The sequence below is a fragment of the Vombatus ursinus genome, unplaced genomic scaffold, assembly GCF_900497805.2.
Source record: "Vombatus ursinus unplaced genomic scaffold, bare-nosed wombat genome assembly UNPS02014941.1, whole genome shotgun sequence".
Lineage (NCBI taxonomy): Eukaryota > Metazoa > Chordata > Mammalia > Diprotodontia > Vombatidae > Vombatus > Vombatus ursinus.
The window spans coordinates 7616910-7637606 of record NW_020954719.1 but is presented as its reverse complement, the minus strand read 5'-3'; the positions used below and the strand labels follow the sequence as shown (position 1 = coordinate 7637606).

Genomic DNA, 20697 nt, shown 5'->3' with positions numbered 1-20697 from the left:
ATACTATCAATTCTGACAGAGCAATTAAAAATGTATCTTCCTGTTGCCTCCACTTTCACTCTCATAAACACCTATTCATTTTAAGGGGCTTTCTTTCTGAAACAAAGAATGCACAATTCAGAATTCATCATTGAAATTGATTATGTCCGTATTGACCAAGGCCTCAACTAGTAAATTTAAAAAGAAACGAAAACCAGAATTTTTTAAACATGGTCTGCTTCCTTGTAATTTGGTAAATGAATGAATTATGAATTGGTGTTTATTGAGTTTTTACTGTGTCCCAAGCCCTGTGCTAAGCACTTAATATATAAATATAAAAAGTTAGTCCCTGTTCTCATGGAGATTATCCTCTTAACTGAGGGAGACAATAAATAAAAGAAAGATCAGCATCAGGGTGAATGGAGAAGTCCCAAAGTCATAAGGATTCAGCAGAGGGGTAGATGGTAGAGCCCATGGGTCCTTAGGTTATATCAGTAGGTCAGACAACTGCAAAGAATGTGGGGGGAGAAAGGAGGGGTCTGTAGGTCAAATGATAAGACCTGGTGGTCCATCTTACCGGAAGGAATGGAATTGGTGACTCATCTAATCCAAGCCATGTAGGCAATTAAGCAGCTTGAATGTGTTGGGGTGAGGGTGGAGAGAGGGTATGGGATGGATATTCTTGCTGTCCGTCTATCCCAGATGTTTTTTAGATGAATAGACTTATGCCTTATTTTTCAAGTGTGGGGCTTAAGGAGAAAGTGGCTTATATATATCCCAATTAGAAGGAAACTAATAATATACTGAAAATAGTTCTAAAATGTGATGAAAGTTGACAACTACCATATGATGCATTTGTGGAAAATGTTTTATGATCAGAAGAGGACTGCCAATTCAATTGGTTTGGGTTTCTCTCCAGGATATCAAGAGAAATTGAGTGATATTGAGAGATTTCTTTGGTCAATTTTCTGAGATACTAAAATGCTAAAATACTTCCAAATATGATATTAATTGGAAAGCTACTGCAAATATAATATATTTCACTGGGGGAAAGGGTTATCGTTTACTTTTCAGGTACGAAAAATGGGTATTACTTTTTTGAAATGAGAAAAATTAAACCTGGAGCGTTTGTCAGAATTTCAGGGTATTATGAACTCTAAAGTTTGTATATAAAGACCATTATAATCAATGTTCACTCAGACTGAATGAAGCAACCAGTGGCCAAATTTTCCTGACTGTAGAATTTTAATTTCATTAGACCAAATTTGGTTATCTATTGTATAAACTTCCTGAAAAGTTTTTTCTTAGGAATGATCTTAGTAGTAATAGGGTAGCCTAAAACAAGTTACTTGTCTATATAAGACCCAAAATTAATATAGATAGGAAAAAAAGGTAACTGCTGATTAGAAACTTTTGTAAGAATCATCTTTTAATAAAAGGTTCTTAAGTAGCAGCATTGGCAAAATGATCAGAAAAAAGAAATGCCTTCTAAGAGTGGGAATGGTGTCCCTCATGGTTAGGTTAGTGAAGCGTACAAACTTTCTGCAGCTTCTTAGACTCTTAGCAAAAAGAATTAGGAATTAGAATTAAAGACCAAAACCAGAAAGTAAGAGCAAGGTTTATTTGGTAGCCTTTTTGGTCTGTGCTTGAAACCATCATTACATATATAATATGTGTATATATATGTATATATACTCAGCCATAGCTTTAGTTATTAAGAAATAGTATAAAGATGCTATAGAGGCAACTAGATGGCTTAGTGGCTAGAGCATTGGGCCTTAGGAAGTTAGGAAGACCTGAGTTCATAATCTGATTTCAGACACTTAGTAGCTGTGTGACCTTGGGCGAATCACTTAACCTCTTTTTGCCTTAATACACTGGAGAAGGAAATGGCAAACCACCCCAACATGGAGAGTATGCTCCATGGGGTCACAGAGTTAGACACAGCTCAACAACAACAGCAATAAAGATATAGTGTGCTTCAGCTATAGAGTTAAATTTGGAGTTTGTTCCCTATTGAATTTGTAAGCAAGTTGAGTTGGGGCAAAAAGTTTTCTGGAAACTTGGATGTGGTTTAGTGCAAGCCTAACCAAACGAAGAAATTAATAAGATAATGTAATTTCTTATAGGATTGGGATTCTTCTGTGGTGAAGACTTTAAGGCTGAAGAAGAGAGAAAAGAGGGTATGTAGGGTTCCTTGCTAACCAAAAGAGGTAGAAAAGTTTGCTATATGAAATTCAGCTACAATGCCAAATACCTAATGCACTGGTCCTGTAGTTGTCTGAAGGGACTAGGAAAGGGTATGAAACACAACAGCAGTATACTGTGCCTTGTTTTGTCGGTGGGTGACCAGGTCCCAGCCTATATTTTATTAGCTTCCATTCTTAGAAGAAAATAAAACATAATTTATGTCTACCTTCAGTTGTCATGTTAATTTTTATGCAAGACATTTTGCTGCCCTGACAAAAGCTTCAGGGGGACTGTGTGTGTGTGTGTGTGTGTTTGTTTTCCTAATGGGGCAATTGATGCTGTTCCAAAGTCTACATGTCCTTAGATAGGATTACAAGTCTGTTTTTACTAGGGTTGTCATTTGAATTCTCAAAGCTTACTCTCATGTATTTCAGGACACAAAAACCATTTTGCGTGAGTACATCTTTGAGTTTCACACAGAAATGAAGCTCTAAGGTGTGAAGGGCATATTTTGCTTCTTCCCCCTTTGTCTTCTACTTTTCTACTCCACTCCAGTTACTTGCATAAATGTTGACCAGTTTAGCCAATTTATCTCTTATACTTCCAAAGTCTACTGCTCCACCTGAACATCGTCACTTTTTGTCCCATCTCTAGCGTTCCAACAGCCGACAGTTTATAGAAGGTCCACCAGGACCAATGAAGAAAACTCGTTCCATTGGTTCTACAGTAGACCAGGTGAGAGCAATATAACTGAGACAGTTGTGGTTGTGAACATCAAGAGATTTCTGGCCTCAAGCACTGAAAATTCCTAGGGTCAGTAATGCAATGCTATCCCTTGAGATCTGGTTGATGAAGCAAAATTTTTCTATGTGACATAACCTATCACTTCCATGATGAACGAGATTACTCCACATTTTAAAGCTGATTTGAGCAAACAGTTTTAGCCTTATATTTGATTCTAAGTAGTTTGGATATGTGCTACTACCATCAAATTTTCCATTTTAAAGTATGAGATTGCAAACTTAGAAGCAATCCATCTGGTACCCTAAACCCTAATCAGAACTTAAGGGTTTGTCATGAGCCAAAAGGTCTATCCGGTGGAAATTTCATTCTCTCTGCTGTTTGTCTCTTGCAGCATATTTGCCCTCTCTCATTGCTCCCATTCTTTCAGGGAAATGAATCCATAGTTGCAAAAACCACAGTCACTGTTCCCAACGATGGTGGCCCTATTGAAGCAGTATCCACTATTGAAACTGTGCCCTGTTGGACAAGGAGCCAGAGGAAAACAGGTGATTTTGGTTTATAGCTAACAGTACCTATGTAAGAAAAATGATAAAATTTGAGAGAGTCATGTTCTTAGAATAAATTCTCTGGAATATGTTGAAATTTCTTTCTGATTCATGAAGAAAAATAGAAAACTTTTAGATTGATAAAGCACAATACTGACTATTCAGCTTTAGATCACTATCTGTGACATTTATTAATTGACTTCATGTCTTTGACTTACATCAGTTCTTACCTTGAAGTGGGACTTTTTACTAGTTGTAGTTTGCAAATTAGATTACTACAATAGATTAAAACTGTCTGGTTTTCATGCTTCTTAGTTCCCTGTGAATAATTAGTGTAATGAGTTGCTTGCTTTGGTGTATTTTAGGCACTTTACAGCCTTGGAACAGTGATTCTACACTGGCTAGTAGACCAATGGAGTCCATGCCAGAGACTGACAGTTCAAGTACTCCACAAAGTAGTGGAGGCATGCGCTTGCATGATTTTGTGTCTAAGACGGTGAGTCTATGAATGTTTAAGAAGAAACTTTACAGGAACAATTGTTGTGTACTCTTCGTGATTTTTGCTTTATATTTGTGTAGTGTTTTCATATATTCTCTTATTTAATCTTCACCACAGCTAACCCATTTTATACAATGAGGGTCAGAGAGATTAAGTCCCAGTATCACACAGCTTAGTAAGTGAATAGCTTGGATGGGAGCCCAGATCTTTTTGCTCTTTAAAGTGTTTCATTGATGTTCTTTCTTTTAGTCTGCACCACGTTTTTCTGTCATTCCTTGTAACAAGTGTAGTCAAGCAAAAAAAATGAACGTGTTGGTCATGTTTGAAAATGTATGTCTCATTCTGCTTTTGTACTCCGCCTCTCTGATTTGAAGTGGAAAGATTGGTCATTGTATTGATCATAGTTCTTAAGTCTTTTATTTACAGTTGGTTTGCTTTTTAACAGTGGTGTCATTATAATTTAAATTATTCTCCTGGTTCTTCTCACTTCACTCTTGATCAGTTCATGCAAGTCTTCCCAGGTTTTTTCTGAATCTGTTTCTTTTGTTACTTTGTATATCATCCTCCCTATTTTCCTTTCAGTTTTCATTATCTTCCCTCTCTGCCTGTTCTTTTCCTAGGTTATTAAGCCAGAGTCATGTGTTCCTTGTGGAAAGAGGATGAAGTTTGGAAAATTGTCCCTAAAGTGCAGAGACTGTCGAGTGGTCGCTCATCCAGAATGCCGGGACCGTTGTCCCCTTCCTTGCATTCCAACATTGACAGGCACACCTGTCAGAATTGGAGAGGTACAGCTTGCTATGGAAACTATTCACTGACTATAGACCCTGTATAGTCATTGAAGGAGTTAATGGCAGACTTCACAAACTCATATAAAATTATATGATTATATATAGAATTAAATGATTTGTCTTCTGAATACATTAATTAGGACCAAAAGGCTTCTAGCAAAGTCTTATCTGGTCTTTATTATAAAAAAGAAAAAAATGGGAGGAGGGAGCCTTTAAGAAGCTGTCTTGCTTGATTTTGAGACTCCTTTGCATTTTGTAAGGTTTCTTTATTCAGAAACTCTGGGAGTAGAACAGGTTGGATATAAGAAATGATTTCCTGATAATTAAAGCTATCTAAAAGTGAAATGGATTATCATAGGAAGTAGTAGTGGGTTATTCCTCATTATGGGTCTTCAAGTAAAGACTGGAAGACTACTTGATGAGGATATTATAAAGACTATTCTGTACAGGTCAAGATTTGACTAAATGACCTCTGAGGCCCTTCTAACTCTTAAAGATTGTCATTCTTTAAAATAAAAAAAAAACAAAACGCTCAGAGTGATATGAGACCGTGTTGGAGTTTGAAGCTATTGACTCTATGGGTTTCTATCGAGATGCTAAGCAAATGTGCATCTGTCAGAGCTTCTCGTTTATAGATTCACTAGATTTCTTAGCTCCTTGGTGTTGATTAGTTCTTTGCGATCGTATTAAGCTTAATTAGTCTTAATTGTTATATAGAAACTCCCTAGTCAGGAATGCTTGATAAAATTGCTCCTTCTTTGATAGAATACTCTTTCTTCCTTTGCATTGACCCTTTTCAGCACTATACCTTCCTCTTGACTGTTAACAAAACATTTACCTGTTCGTGGCCAGTAAATGGCACTGAAGGATATGGGTTCGGTCTCTTTGGGAAGTATAGATACGTACATACAGACACACACACGTACATATGTACATACATGCATATGTACATGCATACGCACACACATAACAGCATGCAAACACACCCGTATATACATGCATGCACATAACATACAGTACATAGATGCTTACATGTATATTTACCTGGTAGTATATACTTGAGGGGGTATGATACACAATAATCCAGGCTGTCAGTGTCTTCTAGAGATGACTCATTATGTAAGGTTCTCAGGCTACACCTGCTAGTCTGAATGTTGTAATTATAAGTTTTCCTCTATTTATTTATTCATTCATTTATTTTATTTAGGGAACTCTTGCTGACTTTGTGTCCTTGACTTCGCCAATGATCCCCTCTATTATCGTCCATTGTGTAAATGAGATTGAACAACGAGGGTTGAATGAGGTAAGATTTAAAGACAGGAGTTTGGATTGTGGTTGCTTTCTGCAAAAAGAACTTTCTTGAATCTAGGGTCTTGTGATTATAGGCAGGTCTCTATAGGATCTCAGGTTGTGACCGGACGGTAAAAGAGTTGAAAGAGAAGTTCCTTCGATCAAAAACTGTTCCCCTTCTCAGCAAAGTAGATGACATCCATGCTATATGTGGCCTCCTTAAAGACTTTCTTCGGAACCTCAGGGAACCCCTTCTGACTTTTCGGTTAAATAAGACCTTCATGGAAGCAGCAGGTAAGGACTGATCTCAGAAAAATGTGTTCCTTATGATGGTTTCTGTTCTAAGCTGTTTAAGGTGTCATCTTTAATACCAGTAGAAAAAAAGAATCTGCAAATGTTCTTAAAAGTTTTTTTGAGTACATTCTTCATAATTAACATCACTGCAATAATGTGTGGTCTTAGATCATGAACTAAATACTTTCTTAACTGAAGAGCTGATTTTTTTTTTTTTAAAGTTCTGACTTCTAATATTGAGCTGTTGGTCAGTATCCTGTTTGTTAATGGAACTTGAGGCTGATGTAGCCATGAACCTAATCAAAACCGTACTGTATAGATGAGCCTTTGTAGTCAATAACCCAGATGCCTGCTGTCTGGGAAAAGAAGCCTCTAGGCTTCTGAGTGCTTTCTTTTCATTTATAGAAATCACAGATGAGGACAACAGCATAGCTGCCATGTACCAGGCTATTGGTGAACTCCCCCAGGCCAACAGGGACACATTAGCTTTCCTCATGATACACTTGCAGAGGTCGGTACAAATGTGTCTTTGGTAACATCTGTTTCTGGAGGTTATAGAATTTTCCAATGGGAAAGATTATCTGGACTGGCTAATGTGGGGAGTTACGGTTTATTTTCAGTCAGGATCTGTATTTTGACATTTCTATAAGAGAAACAGCATACTTTCTGACTGAACATTCTCTTTTGTCTAGAGTTGCTCAGAGTTCCAGCACTAAAATGGATGTTGCCAATCTGGCCAAAGTCTTTGGTCCTACGATAGTTGCTCATGCAGTACCCAATCCTGACCCTATGACAATACTGCAGGATACCAAACGCCAGCCCAAGGTAGGCAGAAAACATGGTGTGCGTAGAAATATGTATCATGTGATAAACTAGCTATGGGGAGCTTCTGCCTTTAAGGCAATAGTTCTCAAAGGACATGCCACAAATTATAATATTCACAATCATATGTGAATGTTCAAATGTCTTGACTCTGCAACAGAGTGCCATGATTCCTCATCACAGATAACAATATGACTTAAAAAGGGAGAGAACCACTACTTTTGAAGTGTTTAGGAGATGATAGATGAATTCTGGGTGTGATAATGTTGTTGTTGGTTTTTTTAGGTGATAGAGCGTCTGCTTTCTCTGCCAGTGGAATACTGGAGTCGGTTCATGATGGTAGAGCAAGAGAATATTGACCCAGTGCATGGCATCGAAAACTCCAATGCCTTTTCTACACCACAGACACCTGAGGTTAAAGGTAAGCCTCTGGGGGGATCTTGGTTAAATGAAAATGTTCCTCTTGAAGAAGTGTATCTTACTGGACTAAGGCCCAGTGTTAGCTTTGGTAGTATACTTTCCCCCCCATTTTCCTTAAAGCTGTTTTTTAACTGCCAGTATGTTTTAGGGGACAATAGATCCTTTAATCAAACATGGGAAAGTCAGATAATACAGATACATCTGTGGTATTGCAAGGTCACTAGAGATAGTAAGACATTCATTATGTGATCAGAAGCCTATATTGGACAAAAACATTTACATACATTTTCTAAGATGATAGTTTAGATATGTTGTCTGGGAATTGACTGGGTTTTTTGAGTTTAGCTCTTTAGATAGTATCCCCCATGAGATTTTTTGAACTGAAAATGAATATGGATGAATTTTACCTCTTCTCTAGAATGCCTCTTTTCACATGTCATTGCTTTTTGTTTTTAAAGTGAGCATATTAGGGCCTCTGACTACTCCTGAGCAGCAACTCATCAAGACTCCTTTATCTAGTTCACTGTCCCAGAGAGTTCTCTCTACTATCAGTAAGAATACTCCTAAGTAAGTAGACTTTGACTTCTCAGACTTTGTTTAAATGGCTTTTCTTCTCTTGACTGGTTCCTAATTAAAACAAGACTTTTGAAGTAAAAACAGAAATAAGAACAGAACAAAGATAAGAAACTTTTCAGACCTATCTAGATGATGACAAAAGACCTATCTAGATGGCTGACAATTTTGATTATATAAAATTCAAGATTTTGCGCAAACATAATCAGTATAAAGATGTAAAATTAAAGAAAAAACTTTGTTTCTAACATATGGTAAGTCTGATATCCAAGATAATTATAGAGATCTCCCACTTAAGGAAACCCCCTTTACCAAAGTGCAGGTTGTCACCTCTGGAGCTCCTGGTCTTAGTTGCCTAGAACATTGAGAAATTAAGTGACTTGGCTAGCATCACATATATCAGTATATATCATAGGCAATACTTGAACTTAGCTCTTTCTGGCTTTGAGGCTACCTCATAAAATTTTGAAAAATTTCTTCATTAGATAAATGGTCAATGAACTTAAACAATTTTTATTTGTAAAATTTTTATTGATGCCTTTTGTTGTGCTAACACATTTATTTCTGAATGTATCCCTTTATCTTTCCTATACTAGCCAGCCATTCATTGTAACCATTCTTTGTAACAAAGATTTTAAAAGAAGGGGAAAAAACGTTAAGCAACACCAGCTAGTGCCTTGACTATTTCTGACACAGTGTGTACAACATGCAAAACCCATGGTTTCCCACCTCTGCAATGAAGAGAGAGCAGTACATTTTTCAAACTCTGCTCCAATATCAAGCTGGTCATTTTATAATTGCTTAACTTTCAGGGTTGGTTTTTTTGAGGGGGGAGTGGTGATTATTATTGTTCTTTCTATTTACATTGCTATAAACATTGTGTATATTGTTTTCCTGGTTCAGTTTACTTCACCAAGCATCCAAATTTGAATTTCACACAAATTCACAAATTTCCTTTTTCTTATAGTACAGTAGTATTCCATCACATTCACATACATTTTGTTTAGCCGTTCTTTAATTGATGGGCATCTGTTCTTTGCGATTCTCTGTTACCACAAAAAAGTGCTGCTATGAATATTTTGGAATATATGGGATCTTTATCTTTGACCTGTTTAGGATATATGCCTAGCAGTAGAATCTGTGCGGCAAAGGATGAAGACATTTTAGTCATTTTCTTGGCACGATTCCAAATTGTTTTCCACAGTGGCTGAGGAACCAGTTAACCAACAAGCATTTGCTATTAGACTTTTTAGGACACAGACAAAAATTAAGTAATTCTTGCCCTCAAGGAACTTACATTCATTCTGTCAGGGTTCTTTCTTGATATCCTAGTTGTTTCAAAAATCTTAGTGTGGTTTTTAAGCTATTTAAGCTTAAAATCACACTAAGATTTTTTGAATACCCTGTATAATATATACAAGGTAATTTTGGGGAGGAAGCACTAATACCTGGGGAGATAAGGAAAGGCCTTATGCAGGAGGTAGTGTTTGAGTTGAAGTTTGGAGGAAGGAATTTTCAAAAAAAGAAATGAAAACTATCGATAACCACATGGAAAAATGCTCCAAATCACTAATAATAGAAAAATAGTAAAGCAAAACATGCATAACAGTCAATTTAAAAATCTCTGGCACCAGCAGCTACTCACCTGTATGTCCTTTATATACGATTATTAGAATAATATACACACGTTTAGTATATTCTTGGTGATCTTGATTGAAGTATACTTGGGCTCCCCGCTTCCCCAAAAAAAGCCTTTCATAAGTGAAATTCCATAGTAGAGACCGCATATTTACCATCATGCAATTGATTAAAAGGTATAGAAACCAAAGGATCCCACTGTATTAAAACAAAAATTTGTATTTGATAGAAGAAAAAAACCAAACAGTGCCTTAAAGGTTCTCTTAAAACTTGATGTTTCCCATGCACACATCAAAATTATATAACATTTCTTGAAAGAAATGCCAGAAACTGATTATTAATATCAGACAAGGCATAAACCAGAGAGAGAGATGCTTGCTGTAGGTATTTGCCTATAGTGCCATGGAGAAGTTCAGTGCAGAGTCCACATTGTAGGGGGGCTCTCTGAAGATGGTGAAGTCTTTCACCTGCTTTTGTTTGTGGATGACATTGTCCAGAGAAACATGATAGAGCATTGGACTTGGAATCAGAAACATTTGGATTTGAATGGACGTAATCATGGGTTCATTTGAGTGTAATGTGAATTTTAGTGTTTGTTAGTGCTTTGTGTCGTAGTCATCTTGTAATTGTTCTGATTCTGTAGCGTCATGTTTTGTGGTAGTAAAACTGGAAACAAAGTAAGTACCTGATAGTTGGGTAATGGCTGAGCAAATTGTGGTATGTGAATATCGTAGAATGTTATCATATCATATTTGCATGAATGAAGAGGCATTTATTAAGCACTTACTATGTGCAGGACACTATAAGAAACAGGAAGAATTTGGGAAAACTATAGGAGGATTTGTTTGGACCGATGTAAAATGAGGAAAATGGCATATACAATGACTGTAATGTAAAAGAAAACACAAAGAAGCAAAGGAATAGGGATTAAATATAATGGCCAGTCTGGGAGGGGGAGGAGAAGATACCCATTTTCCTCTTGACAAAGAAGTGAGTAGGGCACAGTATATAGGTATGGAATGTTGCCCACAATATTAGACTCAGCTTTTGTGGCCATAGGCTTTTTTGTTTTTAACTGTTTTCTTTTGTTATGAGGGAAGATTCTATGGCAGGGGTGTGGTGGGGATGAATGGAGCTTGTTGTGGTATGGCAATATTGATGTTTTTCAAGGGTTTTTTAAACATGAAGGAAAAACAATCAAGAGGTGGATATATATAGTTAAGGCCCTTTTACCTATCTGTGGTGTGTATTTTCTAATGCAATTCCATTTTATTTTAGGTTTGGAAGCAAAAGCAAGTCCACTACCACCCTGGGACGTCAAGGCAACTTTTTTGCCTCTCCAATGCTCAAGTGAAGTCACTCTGGCTTTGTTTCTTCCCTGGCATTTGAACTCTGCAAGAAAGCCCACAACTATACGCTCTGCATTGTAGCCTTCTGTACTTACTACTACTTTATCATTTTCTAGGCTTCTTATTAGATTTAATTGTGCATGGAGTTTTTATTAAAACATATATACATACACACATAGATATCTTCAATTGAAGTAGTAACACCTAATATTGGTAGTTTTTGTTAACTTTTAAGTGAGGGAAGATCTGTGCAGGAGTGGGAATTGGATTCTTTAGAAAATACTAGATTGTTTTTTTCTTTTTTAAGCTTCCTTTTGGCTTGAAGTGTAAATGCTGCCCATGAAATGACCCAGCTGTCCCAAAGATTTTTAAGAGGTATTTCCTTGTGGTAGTGGCAGGAATCCCATCTCTTTGGCAAGACTTGCTTGTCTTAGAGGAAAGTGAAAGCAGGGGGTGGGGAGGGGAGGGATAAACGACTTATAGCATGTCAGCTTCAGCAAACATTAAAATTTACTTTACCACCATACCTCACTCCATTCAGAACATGATGGTTCGGTGTGCCAGTTAGAAATATAGTATGCTTGGCTTAATATGAATTGATTAGCTCTTGATATTAAGTGGGCACAACCTTGTAAATACAGTACTAAAGCTTATATGTATGTCATGTAAGTGACTGGAAGTTTCCATTAGTTGGGATCAATGCCAGTCTGTTTTTAAAAATGAATTTCTGCTGGTACTTGACCTTCACCCTGTATAGAGGGACCTCATTTCTGGAGGTTGATAAACTTTCTGCTGGGTGTCCTACCTAATATTCAAGAGAGTAGAATTTAAAGTGAGTATTATCACAGCTTTATATGACAGAGTAAGCACTGGTCATTTTATTCTTTGCACTTCGGATGCTGGGATTTCCCCCTGAAACATGTATATATACCCAGGGTTTTTCTTCAAAAGACCTATCCCAATATTTGTAAAAATGGTTTCTTTTGTATCCATATCTCAGAAACTGTACTGACCCTTGTCTGTCAAACTCAGATATTTGGAATGATAACTTTGAAAAAAGTAAACTGCTTTTTCATTATGAATGTGGAGTTTATTTATTTTCCTGGTGAATACCTTCAAAGCCTCCTTTTTCAATTAACAATTTTAATTGTATTTTTATTAATAGCTTCTTATTTTTATATCACATTCATTTCCAAATGTATTCTTCTCTCCCCTCCTTCACCAATGAGCCACTCCTTGTAACAAAGATTAAAAAGTTGTTCAGCACAATTAACTATATCAATTGTGAGGACTCACTTTTTTTTTTTTTTTTTAAGGCAATTGGGGTTAAGTGACTTGTCCAGGGTCACACAGGTAGTAAGTATCAAGTGTCTGGTCTGAGGCTGGATTTGAATTCAGGTTCTCCTGACTTCAGGGCTGGTGCTCTATCCACAGTGCCACCTAGCTGCCCCGTAGCTATATCAATTGTGCCTTACAATGTTCACAGTATTCCACACTCTGTTTAGGGTCAATTGGTCATAATTACACAGCATTTGGGTTTGTGTTTTTTCTTGATGTGTTGTTTTTCCCTGCTTATGTTGTGGTGGTCATTGTGTTTCTATTTACTTGATAATACATCAATTCTATCAGTCTCCTCATGCTTTTCTGAATTCTCCATATTCATTGTTTTTTAGAGTGTGGTGATATTGCATTTGTGTACTGCGACTTGTTTAAGCATTCTCCGGTTGGGTACCTACATTGATTCCAATTCTTTGACCCCATAAAGAGTGCGACTCTGACTTCTAGTATGTGTGTTGCCTTTTTTTTTTTTCTGTCTAAAAGCCTTTTTCAATAAAAGGTCTCTTTACATATTCTGAATCTGTTAATAAAATCCAATTTTATTCCTCCCTATTCCCCCTCACATCTCCACCATTTAGGTTGTTCTTATTTACTTCACAGTTAATTCAAATTCAAACCCTAGATTTGTTCCATTATTGAACTCAGCTTTGTTTTGCTCTTTGGAGGAACACCTTTCATTTTAAAAAGAACAAAAACCTTTGAGCAAATCTTTAGGGGCTGAAATGGTGCAGATCAAAAAAGTCCACAGTCTTGCTGCCTGGAACATCTTTCCTACTGGAAGCGACTCTGGAGTAAGCTGGGATGATTAACTGAGGGCACCTGTGCTTGGAACTATGGACCAGTGAACAGAATGTATCTGAGGTTGAACATAAACAGTTGCAGACTTAATATGTAACTGTGGAGAAAAGAGGCAGTCTTCTGACGCTTTTCCCAGGAGGTGGTAACTCTCACAGCATGAGAGGCATCTGCCTTGGTGAATTGATTACAGACGTGCCCCAGCTCCCCCTTGTACCTCTACTAGTTGTTCCCCTCCCCCCTCTCATCCTAAATACTCTTTTTTTTTCCCTTTTGTCTTAGCTAGCAAAGAGATTTGGCCAGGGTCCACAGTTGCTGTTCTGTGGTATCTCCCCAAGGTGCATTTTAAGTCACTAATGTAGGAGTAAATGGATTGTGTAATGTTAGTGAAGGCAAGACTACCCTATCTAGAAACTGATGGCCCATTAACCAAAAGGGAAATGGACCTGTGTGTCAAATGTTGGCAGCCAGTTGCTCAACTTTTGAGTTAGGCAGCAGCTTTAGTTATGAAAATATTTTTTCTCAGCATATTAGCAAAGAGTTAGAAATATAGATATGTGCTCTGGCCTGGAAAAGAGTTAGGAAAATATACCTCCATCCCTTCATTGCAGAGGTGGGGTGACAATGGATATGGAATATTGCCTATACTGTCAGACCTGGTTGAACTGCTTTTTTAATCTTTGTAATAAGGAGTGCTTCACTGAAAGTGGTAGGGGAAGGGGAAGGGATGTTATTGAAAATGGGTGTAATGTAAAGACAATAAAAATAAGAAAAAATTTTACATAATGTGTAACAGATGCTTTTAAGGGCTTGACTGAAAATTGTACATTTTTAACACGAGATCATTATGAGGGAAGTCCAGTTTTTTTCTTTTTTTGGTATCTATAGTATCCATACCCTGTTGATGCCTTCTTTTACCATAACTGGATTGCCAGTTTGCTTTTCTGTCCTATTTTGTTAATAAGATCTCGAAAGCATTGCTGTCTATTACCTCTGTACTGTGGTAGCAATTTTTTAAAGCAACTCAGTTTGATGTTCACTTACCAGAGTGGGCATTATGTAATTTGATTCAGTAGTAGGGCTTGCTTTCGTTTTTTTTTGTTGTTGTTTACTTTGCTTCTTAAAGAAACTAGGCTCACTAGGGCCTGTTACTCATATAGAGTCCCCAAAGCCCTTTGCTAAAAAGAGTTGGAAAAAGTCTTCTGGAAATTGCTATGGGATTTTGTTCTCCTGGGCAATGGTCTGAGTTTTAGAGCTGGTGATGTCAAACAAAACTATATGGTATTCTGGTTAATCTGCCATGGATTAGGTCAGTTTTGGCCAAACACTAAACCCCAGACCTGTGGGACAAGTCTTTGTTATTACAGAGCTGTGTCCTTTAATTGTTGTGGATGTGGAGCAAGCTGTATACTCATATTGCTGAGTGAGTACAATGAGCAGATGGAGGACTTGCTGTATTTCTTTTCATAAGTGCAGAACCATTCTCAACCTTTATATGATTTTTCCTGTTGGAGAGGCATTTTGGGGACTCATTGCTATAATTGCAATAGAGAGGGCGCTTTATCAAATCTGCTTTTATCTTAGAGTCTGAGCATGACTGTTTGGAATGTAACAGTTCAAATTTGAGAAATTAGGTTGGTCCAAAGTTTAATGCCCATATCAGAAGTGTGCACATAGTAGGCTCTTCATAACTGTGATTTTATGATAATGGTATGACTCAGGCACCAGCCACTGGAACAAGAAGCTTTTAAGCAACCAAAGTTGGGGAACATTATTTATTGTGTTTTCAGTATAAATAGGGCAGGTAGAAAAGCCACTTAACCTAAGAACTTGGTCTTTGGTTGAGGTGGGGTGGGGGGTTTTAAAAAAAAATTGTTCCTTATAGCTGATATGTTTTGTAAATAAATGGGAATAGCTTAATTTGTCTAATTTGTTAGATACTTATGGTATTTGTTGATGGTTTCTATTCATTTAATTACGCAAAATACAAACTTGAGGTTGGAATAACCTTGTAGTCTATGAGAGTTTTGTCCTTTCTATACAGTCACATGGTACAAAAGGAGCTGGAAGGCTTTTCAGAAACTTCCAGAATTTTTTCTCTTCTACATTTTTTACCACCCCTTACCTCTGACCATATTTCTGATGCATATTTCATAACATTTCTTCTTCCTTATCTCCCACAATTAACTGTAAAGACAAATGATAATTGTTACACGTCTAAGAATTATTGTGATGTGCTTCAGTCTTTGACCACCGAGTAAAAGCCATACGCCCTTATCTGTGTCTGGGTCAGTGAATTTAATGTTTTTAGGAAACAATTGTCCCCAAAACCTTCTTGGAAGTTGCTTCAGCAAATTGAGGGCTAATAGAGTGTTATACGTACAGTGAGTACTCACATAGTGGTAGATGTTATAGCCAGAGCTACCTGTTTTCCACACAGATGATGTTTATAATTTTGCAGAAAGCAAAAGGATCAACTATCGAAAATGAGCCAAGAGTATTAGGAAGTAGTAAACCTAGTTGTTATTCTTGTCACTACATGGCTTTTGTGGGTTCTCATTCCTTCTTCAGGACATACATACTCCATGCCATAGAGCACTACCTTAGAGGTATTGGTCAAAGCGGGTGGGAGGGAGCAGAGAAAGCCAGCTGTGCTTTGTTTGGCAGTAGATTAGCACACGTTGAAGAAAGGGAGCATTATTTAAGGTCTGGTATTACATTTTCACCACTAGCCAAATGGAGTAGCCTGTCATCCCTCGTGTTTGGTGCTGTGGTAGGCACAGTGGGTCAATACAAAAAGAGACTATAAAATAGTGCTTTCCTTAGTCTTCCAGGCAGTAATGTAAATTATACAGAAATGGTCCCCCCCCAAGGGGAGTGAGCCAGAACTATTAGTTGTACCTGATTTATTATTTATAGTCTAGTAACCCATAACTGAGGGTGTTTGATAAGTCATAGAGTTAGAGTGGGAAGGGACCTTAGAGGTCATCTGATGTCTTTATACAAATAAAAAGAGGCAACATGACTTGTCTAGGTTAGTGGCCTACCCTGAGCTCTAGGACATTTGTTCTCCCCTGAGTCACATGTCTGGGGGGAGAGGGGATTTAGGGGGAGGCCTTATAACCCATTTTCCCACTCAGTTCTCCGAAGATTAACTTTTTCAAACTTAAATTGAACAGGCATTTAAGTCTCAGTTCCTAAACGGAGGAGATATTTCATTGGCTCTGTGATCTCATTAATAAAGTAGGTACATCCTCCAACAGTGCAGATCACAGCATAGCCACTCCTTCTCATTTTGTATACCTTTTTTGTCCTTGTCTTCCCATAAATCCAATGCGCTGAGTGCCTTCCTTTCTATCTCTTGACGTTATGCACATTGGTTCATCAGGTATCCCTTGTTCACTCTTACAACTGTTCTACCTTTTCTGGGCATAATCTCTGATGTCTTTTATACTGATTCTCTTAACACAATTCACCCACCATGCAATATTGCAGCACATTCACCCACCATGGACCTCTCCATTGCCCTTTTGAATGACCATCAATATTAAATCTGTAGTATTCAACAATTCCCAATTATATAGCATTCCTGGAAGACAGGTGTAGGGAGGTGAGTGTATGTGCTTCAAGGACCTCTAGTTTCAGGGAAAAGCCTGGAATTATTAAAGGTAGTGCAATTTCTTAGAGACAATCCAGTTCTCCTCTCTCCTGTTCAGTCTTGGTCTTGGCTCATTGTCCAGCCATAGCGACTATTCAAGATGTGTGTCCTGTGGATCTGCTCAGTAGGAGTACAAAGAATCATGAGACCGACCTTTGTAGCTTATTTTCTATGAGGAGGAGAGAGGGAGGAATCAGATATATCCTTATAAATACAAAGTAATTTGAAAAGAGGGTGGGGGGAGGGGTGGGGATTAAGGAGGTGGGCTGGCACCTGACCTGAGCCGTGAAAGGATTGGGGAGGTGAAGGCCCAGTTTAATTTTTATCCAATGTCTTATCTTCAAACCCCCACCCCCACCACGTCCTCCTGACCGAGGAATGTTTTAGTCAGAAGAAGGCTGAGCAGAGGCAAAGGAAAAAGTCAGCGTTGGGGGAGGGAAATGAATGGTTATTAGGGTTCTTGGAGGAGATGAAGAGGGAGTACTTTCTGGGCATGGGACACTGCTTGTGCCAATGCACAGAGATAAGAGATGGAATACCAAGTTTGGGGAATAGCTGTGTGCCGGCCAGACTGAACTACTTGAGGCAGAATTAATGTGAAATAAGGCTAATGTGGAGCCAGATTGTAACCCTAAATACCAGGCTGCAGAGTTTGCTATAGACTGTATGGAACTTTACCTGGAATTAAAAGGTGAAACAACGTATAGAAATGAGATTTTATCCTAAGAAATCCCGATCTAGCCATAGAGACCCTGCATTCGCTTTCCAGAGGGGAAGTGTAGTTGACTATTTTAGTACTGGAAAACTCTTGAGATACAGGCCTATTGGCAACAGTAAATAAAACTTCAGGTAGTATTGGGTTTAGTCATCAATGCTGTCTCCCTGACTGGGGCTATTTTTTAAAAATAGATTAATAAATTTTGTTTTGATAGACATTTCCCAAGAAGTCCACCTATAAAACAACATTCCTGAAAAGTTTATAGCTTTGTTAATCAAAAGGAGTTATCAAGCAATATTAAGTGCTTGCCATATGTCAGGTAAGTAACAAACATAAGGGCTTACAATGTTCCAGACACTGCCAAGCACTAGGGATAAAATAGAAATGAATGAATGAATGAATGAATAAATATAGTCCCTGCTCTTGAGTGCTTAACATTCTTATAGGGGAAAACTACATATAAAAAAAGGGAAGAGGTCGCCGAGGGGCACCTTGGAGAGGGCATGGTCATGGCAAAGTCCTTAGAAGCACAGCCCAGAGGGGAATGAAGCATAGCCAAGCTAGGCACATCCCCAAAATGGAGGCTTCAAAAGCAACAAATGGGAGAAAGTTGCCATGGCAGAGGGGTTTTGTTGGGCACAAGAGCTCTGTGACTGAAGTAAGTTCTAGGGTGAAAAAGCAGCTGAGCTGTGGTGGCATAGCTCTTGTAGAAATGTACCTTTTAATTTTGGTGATACATTAACATCAACAGCTATATTTGACCAGAGTCTTGTTGACCTCATTCTTGGCTTTATTTACATTGTTGTAATCACCTAAAGCATTGTACTTTGTTCACTTTGTATCATTTCATAGAAGTCTTCTCACTTTTCTTTGAATTCTTCCTATTTGTCTTTTCTTATGGCTCAGTAGTATTATGTTAATAGGCCACAGTTCATCCCCTGTTGGGAATTTGTTTCCAGATTTTTACCACAAATAATGCTAATATTTTTGAATATTTTTGTACATATGGGTCTTTTCTTGCTGCCAATAACCTCATTAGGGTATACGTAATAGTAGTATGTCAAATGATACGAATGACTCAGTGACTGTTTTTAAAAAGATTTTATTTTTTTTTCAATGACATGTAATGACATTTTTTTTAGGTAATTGGAGTTAAGTGACTTGCCCAGGGTCACACAGCTAGTAAGTGGCAAGTGTTTGGTCTGAGGTTAGATTTGAACTAACTCAGGTCATCCTGACTTCAGGGCCCGTGCTCTATCCACTGTGCCACCTAGCTGCCCCAACATTCTTTTTTCAGAGTTCTAAATTCTCTCCCTCTCTCCCCTTCTCCGCCCCCCCCCCCATTGAGAAGGCAAGCATTTGATATAGGTTATGTATGTGCGGTCAGGCAAAACATATTTCCACATTCATCATGTTGTGAAAGAAAACACAGACTAAAAAACAAAACAAAACATGAAAAAAATGAAGAAAGTAAAAAATAGTATGTTTCTATCTGCATTCAGACTTCATCAACTGTTTCTCTGGAGATAGATAGCATTTTTCAACATAAGTCCTTTGGAGTTGTCTTGGATCTTTGTATTGCTGAGAATAGCTAAGTCATTTTTAGTGACTATTATTGCATAATTTCAAGTTGTTTACAAAATGGCTGAACCAATTCTCAACTCCACCAACAGTGAATAGCCCCACAGTCCTTACATCAATGAGTTTTCCTGGCTTTTAGCATCTTTGCTAAAAAGGTGTGAGGTGTTTGATTCTTTTTTAATGAATTTTTATTTATATCCTTTGTCTTTATATCACCTGTAATTCCCCCTTTATCCCTCCCTCTCTTCCTCTCTGAGGGTCTAAGACAGATACTCCCTATAACAAAGAATTAAAAGAAGAGGAAATAATTCAATAAGACCAATCAACACATCCAAAAAGTCCTATATTATGTGCACTGTTCCATACTCAAGGACCCTCACCTCTGCAGAGGAGCAGGTGACAGTGTCCCCTCAAATCTCTTTGGGGACTAAACTTGGTCATTATTTTGCAGCATTAATTTTTTTCTTATTTTTAATTAAATACTTTAAAAAAATTTTTTTTACATCACCACAGTTTTCCGAATTATATCTCTTGCTCTTCCTAAAGAGCCATTTCATATAAAGGCTTTTTTTTTCTTTCAAGAAAAAGGAGGGAGAAATCATCATAGCTGATAATACCTCAAAAAATTCTGAAAATATATGCAATGTACAACACTTGGAACCTCCCAGCTCTGCAAGAGGTGGAATGGGAGCATCTTCTCATACCTCTTCCAGCCATTTTTTTTTTAATAATTTGCAACATTTATTTTCAATGGTTTTGTGATTGTTATTCTTTCCATTTATATTGTAGTCATTCTGTATGTTTTCTTGGCTCGCTTACTTCACTTTGCATCTGTTTATATGTCATCATATTTATTGTTTCTAGTAGCACAGTGATAGTCCATTACATTCATGCACTACAATTTGTTTAGCCATTCCTTTGAGAAAAATTTGTATTTTTCTGATTATGCTGTCAATTAGTTTTGTGTGAAAACTATTTATGTCCTTTGACCGCTTGTTTTCTCTAGGTAGTGGCTGGGCTCATTACGTGGAGCAGTTAAAATTTTTCTCGTAGTGAGGGTTCTTTGGCATTAGGATTGAGAACCAAGGGAGACTGTAGTCTCCTTTAAACAAACAAATAGCAATAACAAATGATGTTCCTGTCTGGGGTGGTTTAGGTATGGCCCTTTATGAAGACAGGGAGATGGACTAGATGAGTATTTATGGTCCCTTCTTGGCAGTGTGATTCTATGGTCACTTCTGTGTACCCTGCATGCCACACAGGCTAGAGCCAAGTGCAGATGAGCCCCTAAGCCAAAGCCATCAGGCTGCTTCTAGAACGTGTCAGCGGATTAGCTTATTGGCTTTCCCCCTGAGTGGCATTAGCTCTTACCCTGTCTTATGCTCACCATCTGGCTTTGAGTAAGAAGTCTTTGAGTGATCTCTCTTCAGTAGCTTTCTCTGTGCCAGGGCTTTCTGAGGACTGTTGAGCTGTCTC

General features: G+C 37.8%; 1 protein-coding gene across 7 annotated transcripts in view; it reads left to right on the top strand.

The window, feature by feature from the left end:
- RACGAP1 (Rac GTPase activating protein 1) overlaps window positions 1–12213 on the top strand; it is a 36656-nt gene extending 24443 nt beyond the window's left edge. For 6 of the 7 annotated variants that reach the window (XM_027844500.1, XM_027844501.1, XM_027844502.1 and 3 more), the window contains exons 6-17: window positions 2109–2162; window positions 2824–2904; window positions 3341–3458; window positions 3824–3954; window positions 4578–4742; window positions 5953–6048; window positions 6131–6329; window positions 6735–6840; window positions 7022–7154; window positions 7437–7572; window positions 8030–8138; window positions 11061–12213. In XM_027844500.1, coding sequence (XP_027700301.1) covers window positions 2109–2162; window positions 2824–2904; window positions 3341–3458; window positions 3824–3954; window positions 4578–4742; window positions 5953–6048; window positions 6131–6329; window positions 6735–6840; window positions 7022–7154; window positions 7437–7572; window positions 8030–8138; window positions 11061–11136 — 1404 coding nt within the window. In that variant the 3' untranslated portion in view covers window positions 11137–12213. Of the gene's footprint in view, window positions 1–2108; window positions 2163–2823; window positions 2905–3340; window positions 3459–3823; window positions 3955–4577; window positions 4743–5952; window positions 6049–6130; window positions 6330–6734; window positions 6841–7021; window positions 7155–7436; window positions 7573–8029; window positions 8143–11060 lie in introns of those variants that run through there. The other variant, XM_027844506.1, reaches the window with a different exon arrangement.
- The last annotated feature ends 8484 nt before the right edge of the window (window positions 12214–20697 follow it).